The sequence below is a fragment of the Eleutherodactylus coqui genome, chromosome 7 (assembly GCF_035609145.1).
Source record: "Eleutherodactylus coqui strain aEleCoq1 chromosome 7, aEleCoq1.hap1, whole genome shotgun sequence".
In the NCBI taxonomy this organism is placed as follows: Eukaryota; Metazoa; Chordata; class Amphibia; order Anura; family Eleutherodactylidae; genus Eleutherodactylus; species Eleutherodactylus coqui.
In genome coordinates, this window is record NC_089843.1 from 3,638,106 (window position 1) to 3,645,370 (window position 7,265).

A 7,265-nucleotide genomic window follows, 5' to 3' on the forward strand; every position below is an offset into this window, starting at 1 on the left:
TGTCACACTACATAGCTGTAAGAGCGGTGAATGCTATATTGTGGGAGGGGTCAGCAATGGGCAGGATGTGTAGGAGAGGTCACTGATGAATGCTATATTGCAAGTGGGGTCGGTGATGGATGGTATATTGTGGGAGGGGCCAATGATGGATATATTGTGTGGGCGGGATCAGTGATAGGTGGAATAGTGTGGAAGGGGCCAATGACGGATATATTGTGTGGGCGGGATCAGTGATGGGTGGGATAGTATGGGAGGGGCCAATGATGGATATATTGTGTGGGCGGGATCAGTGATGGGTGGGATAGTATGGGAGGGGCCAATGATGGATATATTGTGTGGGCGGGATCAGTGATGGATGGGATAGTTTGGGAGGGGCCAATGATGGATATATTGTGTGGGCGGGATCAGTGATGGGTGGAATAGTGTGGGAGGGGCCAATGATGGATATATTGTGTGGGCGGGATCAGTGATGGATGGGATAGTTTGGGAGGGGCCAATGATGGATACGTTGTGTGGGCGGGATCAGTGATGGATGGGATAGTGTGGGAGGGGCCAGGATGGAGTGGTTGAAGATGTACATGTTTTAGTAAGTCAGACAATACTTTCCATGCAGTTTGGCTCCCCCCAGTACGCGCCCCGCGCACCCTAAAGACATCACATGACTCGTTTATTGTTCTCTTTGTATTTACAATATTTCTGTAGAATTATATCTTCTGTGTTCAGCCCCTCCCCCTAACATCTCTCAGTCAGTGGTGGCCACAGATCTGTAGCGTTGTCTGGAGGACGTCCACTCCAAATCCTAGCTGGGCAGAACGGAAGGTCTGGCCTGTTGCGTGCTAGCCGTGTCATAGGGTAAGGCATGTGACTTGCTAGCCACATCCGTATAACGAGGCCAGAGGTCATGTGACCTCATCAGTGGCCGCCCATTTGTCCTCTTATGTACACCATAATACATGCAACAAACATCCCGTTATATCCATCATTAGTGACCATGGAGACCAGAAGGTCAGCGGCTTCTGTGTGGACCAGGGATGGGCCCATCAGACCAGCTCTTCACTTCATCCTGTCCATCAAGGGTGGCATCACCCCATTCATGATGGGCACAGATTCCCTGCCCAACCACAGAACGGGCCTGGTCCCCTGGCCATCTTCACTCATGTGAACCCGATGGCCCCTCTCTGGGCGAGTCATCTTCATCATCTGAGACATCGAACACTCCAACCAGGTGATGGGTGACTTCCGAGGCCAGTGGAGAATCTGAGGGCGCAAGAACAGCATCATCACCACCACAACTACAGAAACGACCGTTGTATCAATGGGCTCCACCAGCGACTGAGTGTGCGCTTAGTGACCAAGTAGGGCCGTCCTACACTATGGATGCGGTGACCATCATATAATGCACACGTAGTGACCGCGTGTAGAGGTCTCACCTGCTGAAATGATGCGTAGTCTCGCCGAGCCGGACACTTCTCCGTACATGTTCCAAGCCTGGCAGATGTATACGCCGGCATCCCTCTGCCTGACCTCCTGAATCTGCAGCCATCCAATCACCTGATGCCGTTGAGGTCCTCCACGGGACTGCGTCCAAAAAGAAATATGGCGCATCAGGAGAGATGCCGCTGGTCATACATGTGTGGGAATCGACTGTATGTGATGAGGGTGATGTAGGGATGTACACATTGTCTGCATCTCTGGTGTCAGAGTGGTTCACATACTTTACATGCCAAGGTGTATATATTATGTATGGTGTAGTGTATGCCTCATACATGATGCTCAGGACATGGTACATACGTTACAGGGTGAGGGGGTGTAGATACGCTACCTGTACGATGATATTGCGGTGCTTCCCAGGCAGCGCTTCTACCATCCCTTCCTTCCTCCATTTCATCTCTGCTATCGGTTGTGCCGAAACTTCACAGCCGAGAATGACGCTCTGACCAATCACAGCCACCGTGTCACGCGGAGAACCGAGCAGAAGCGGAGCTGCAAAGACACCATGTCCGTTTTAGGCCCCTCCTTTACTACACAGCAGTAACCAGGGTCAAGTGCAGCACAGGACATCAGCACCCTGATCCTCCTAATACACCAACACCAGCACCCCAACCCTCCTAATACACTGACACCAGCACCCCAACCCTCCTAATACACCAGCATCCCAACCCTCCTAACACAAAGACATCAGCACCCCAACCCTCCTAATACACCGACACCAGCACCCCAACCCTCCTAATACACCGACACCAGCACCCCAACCCTCCTAATACACCAGCATCCAAACCCTCCTAACACAAGGACATCAGCACCCCAACCCTCCTAATACACCGACACCAGCACCCCAACCCTCCTAATACATCGACACCAGCACCCCAACCCTCCTAATACACCAGCATCCAAACCCTCCTAACACAAGGACATCAGCACCCCAACCCTCCTAATACACCGAAACCAGCACCCCAACCCTCCTAATACACCGACACCAGCACCCCAACCCTCCTAATACACCGACACCAGCCCCCCAACCCTCCTAATACACCAACACCTGACCCTCCTAATACACCAACACCAGCACCCCAACCCTCCTAATACTCCGACACCTGACCCTCCTAATACACTGACACCAACACCCCAACCCTCCTAATACACCAGCACCCCAACCCTCCTAACACAAGGACATCAGCACCCTGATCCTCCTAATACACCGACACCAGCAACCCAACCCTCCTAATACACCGACACCAGCCCCCCAACCCTCCTAATACACCAACACCAGCACCCCAACCCTCCTAATACTCCGACACCTGACCCTCCTAATACACTGACACCAACACCCCAACCCTCCTAATACACCAGCACCCCAACCCTCCTAACACAAGGACATCAGCACCCTGATCCTCCTAATACACCGACACCAGCATCCCAACCCTCCTAATACACCGACACCAGCATCCCAACCCTCCTAATACACCGACACCAGCCCCCCAACCCTCCTAATACACCAACACCTGACCCTCCTAATACACCAACACCAGCACCCCAACTCTCTTAATACACCAACACCTGACCCTCCTAATACACTGACACCAACACCCCAACCCTCCTAATACACCAGCACCCCAACCCTCCTAACACAAGGGCATCAGCACCCTGATCCTCCTAATACACCGACACCAGCAACCCAACCCTCCTAATACACCAACACCTGACCCTCCTAATACAAAGACACCAGCACCCCAACCCTCCTAATACACCAACACCTGACCCTCCTAATACACCGACACCAGCACCCCAACCCTCCTAATACACCGACACCAGCACCCCAACCCTCCTAATACACCAACACCTGACCCTCCTAATACACTGACACCAACACCCCAACCCTCCTAATACACCAGCACCCCAACCCTCCTAATACACCAACACCTGACCCTCCTAATACACCGAAACCAGCACCCCAACCCTCATAATACACCGACACCTGACCCTCCTAATACATCGACACCAGCACCCCAACCCTCCTAATACACCGACACCAGCACCCCAACCCTCCTAATACACCGACACCTGATCCTCCTAATACATTGACACCAGCACCCTAACCCTCCTAATACACCAGCACCCCAACCCTCCTAATACACCGACACCAGCACCCCAACCCTCCTAATACAGCAGCATCCCAACCCTCCTAACACACCAACACCTGACCCTCCTAATACACCGACACCAGCACTCCAACCCTCCTAATACACCAGCACCCCAACCCTCCTAATACACCAACACCTGACCCTCCTAATACACCGACACCAGCACCCCAACCCTCCTAATACACCGACACCAGCACCCCAACCCTCCTAATACACCGACACCAGCACCCCAACCCTCCTAACACAAGGACATCAGCACCCCGATCCTCTTAATACACCAACACCTAACCCTCTTAATACACCGACATCAGCACCCTGACCCCTTCTAATGCATGGACATCAGCGCCCCAACTTCTCTTGATACACCAACATCTCGCAATACACTGGCATAACAACCCTGACCCCTCCTAATACATCAACACCAGCCCCCTGTCCTCTCCTAATACACCGATATCAGCCCTTCTGTCCCTTCCTAATACACCGACACCAGCAGTTCGACTTCTCCTAATAAACCAATATCAGCACCCCGACGTCTACTAATACACCAACACCAGCCCCCCATCCTCTCCTAATACACCGACATTAGCACCCCAACTTCTCCTAATACACTGACATAAGAACCCTGATCCCTCCTAATACACCAACATCAGCCTGCCCCCTCCTAATACACCAGCACCTTGAACTCTCCTAATACTTTGGCACCTGCACCAGACACCTCCCAATACACCGACATTTGCACCCCAACCCTCCTAATACACCGACAACCATACCCCAACCCCCAATACACTGACATCAGCACTCCAACCCCCCCAATACACCGACACCAGCACCCCAACCTCCCATAATACAGTCAGCAGCACTCCAACCTCTTCCAGCACATCAACACCAGCACCCTGACCCCACTAATATACGGACATCATCACCCCTCTTCCCCCTACTAGTACACCGACATCAGCCTCATGATTTATCCTAATACACCGACAACAATACCCCAACCCCCCCCCAATACACCGACACCAGCACCCCAACCCCCCAATACACCGACATCAGCACCCCAACCCCCCCCCAATACACCAACATCCGCACCCCAACCCCCCCCAATACACCGACAGCACCCCAACCCCCCAATACACCGACATCAGCACCCCAACCCCCCCCCCAATACACCGACACAAGCACCCCAACCCCCCAATACACCGACACCAGCACCCCAACCCCCCAATACACCGACATCAGCACCCCAACCCCCCCCCAATACACCAACATCCGCACCCCAACCCCCCCCCAATACACCGACAGCACCCCAACCCCCCAATACACCGACATCAGCACCCCAACCCCCCCCCCCCCAATACACCGACACAACCCCCCCCCCCAATACACCGACACCAGCACCCCAACCCCCCAATACACCAACATCCGCACCCCAACCTCCCATAATACAGACCCCGACATCAGCACACCAACCCCTCCTAGTACACCGACAACCATACCCCAACCCCCCCCCAATACACCGACACCAGCACCCCAACCCCCCCCCCCAATACACCGACACCAGCACCCCAACCTCCCATAATACAGACCCCGACATCAGCACCGCAACCCCTCCTAATACACCGACAACCATACCCCAACCCCCCCAATACACCGACACCAGCACCCCAACCTCCCATAATACAGACCCCGACATCAGCACACCAACCCCTCCTAATACACCGACAACCATACCCCAACCCCCCCCCCCAATACACCGACACCAGCACACCAACCTCCCATAATACAGACCCCGACATCAGCACACCAACCCCTCCTAATACACCAGCACTCCTCCTCCTAACATAGCAGACCTCTCCCCATATCTCGGCCTCTATGGGGAAGGGGCTCCTTCAGTTTTACATGGACTCACCTTCTTGGCATGGTCCAGTATGTGCCATCCTGAGCAGCGCCCTCCTGCGGGTACGTGCGGCCTCCTGTAGGCGGCAGATGTTTCTGTAGGTGCGGCGGTCAGTCCCGCACACGCTGTCCTGGCTGCGGCAGACGCACTTGGGCTTGTTGCTGTGCCCGGCTATCACCTGGCATCGCAGCTCCTCTCCGCATGTGCCATAATGGTGCCCCCACCCGGGCAGGTCACACATTTGCCCCTCCACATTGGCACACTGCCAGCAGCAACCGCAACGATCCTTTGCTCTGCCTGCCGCGCAGTGCTGGGGCACTAAGGGGCAGCGGTACTCCTGGCATAGCGGACAGTTCTCTTCATCGGCCTCCTGAATGGACCAACCTTGATGGGGCAAAATGTGAAGCAAGGCTGGGCAGGGGAGGAAGAGGAGCAGCAGCACCAGCAGTGGGGCGTCCATGGTGGTCAGTGAGGTCTGAGGTCTCAGCTGCAGGGGCTTTATGGAGGGTGTTGAATTAACCCTATCCCACCTTGTGCAGCCTTTTATGTGGCCTCCCCTGCCCCCTACCCCATTGTGCCCCTCAGGCCGGCTACCTGCAGACGCTCATTTGCACATGTTTTATGGTGGAGGAGGGCCGCATACAATGCAGCAGAGTTGCTGGACCTGTCTGGATGTGAGGCCGGGCGCACAGACCAACCACTGCCTGGGCCAGACCGCTCTGATCGGAGAGTGCCTTCACTCGGCTCCAGCGATGCCAGTTGTGGTGGGTGCTGTGCCACGCATTTCTCTGTAAGGGTGTGTTCACACATAGCGGAAATGCTGTGCGCCTCCGAATACTTGGTGCTGCAGCCGTTCGTGAGCACAACTGGTCAGCTGACGCAGAAGAGACTGTTGGATGACTGGGTGCGCTGCCAGCATGAAGAACTCTGAGGTGGGGGCGCTGTAGAGTTATTGTACCCCCTTCCCCTCCGGAGGTCCCTGACCCGCCAGAGCTGCTTAGGTCGGAGGGGTTTTCCCATTCTGGGGGCTTTTTTACAGTTCAGAACAATTTGGCAGGTTTTCTGATGTTTCCTGCAGTCACTTCTTCTGGATCCTTCGGTCCCGGCGCTGGTCTGCTGCTCCGGCCGGTCAGCGTCTGCACTTCAGCGCCCTCTGGGCAGGTTCTTGGGCGTTCTGCAGCTATGAGGGGTGTAATATCTCATCTATATAAATGTCTTTGTCATGTTAAAACAAATCTGACCAAGATGAACACCCCCCCCCCCCCCCCTGTGACCGCTACCTGGAGCCGACATCTCTCAAGCCCCGTTTACACGGACAGACGATCGCTGAACCGGCAGTTTGAGTGACAGTTTTGAGCGATCATCTTTGCATAGTACTAGGGCCCCCTGTCCACGGGCGCTGCGGTATCCCGTGAGGGAGCTCCGCCACTGGAGCAGGAGCCGGCAGACGGATCTCCGACGGCCACAGATAGGCTGACTGCAGAGAATCGCGGAAATTTGCAGAACGCTGCAAATTGCCGTCCGTGAGCGGAGAATCACAGTGATTTACCGCCGGCGGAATCCCAGCCGTGGACAGGGGGCCTAAGGGGGCCTTTCCACTTCCGTTGTTTAACGCCGCGATATTGCTGCACTTTTTTCACGCTATTGTCCATGGGACTTTCTCATGTCAACAACCAATCACAAGTCGGCGCTTCTGCGATTTTTGTGCGATGTGTTTTTACCATTAGAAA

At 54.7% G+C, this 7,265-nt stretch overlaps 1 protein-coding gene across 1 annotated transcript; it reads right to left on the reverse strand.

The window, feature by feature from the left end:
• Positions 1-650: 650 nt before the first annotated feature.
• Positions 651-6,060, reverse strand: LOC136572317 (kazal-type serine protease inhibitor domain-containing protein 1-like). Its single transcript, XM_066572802.1, has 4 exons — positions 5,548-6,060; positions 1,823-1,983; positions 1,431-1,578; positions 651-1,257 (listed from the first exon to the last, which is right to left on the reverse strand). Exons 1-4 carry the CDS (start codon positions 5,993-5,995, stop codon positions 1,151-1,153), a joined length of 864 nt encoding a protein of 287 aa, XP_066428899.1. The 5' UTR covers positions 5,996-6,060; the 3' UTR covers positions 651-1,150.
• Positions 6,061-7,265: the final 1,205 nt, after the last annotated feature.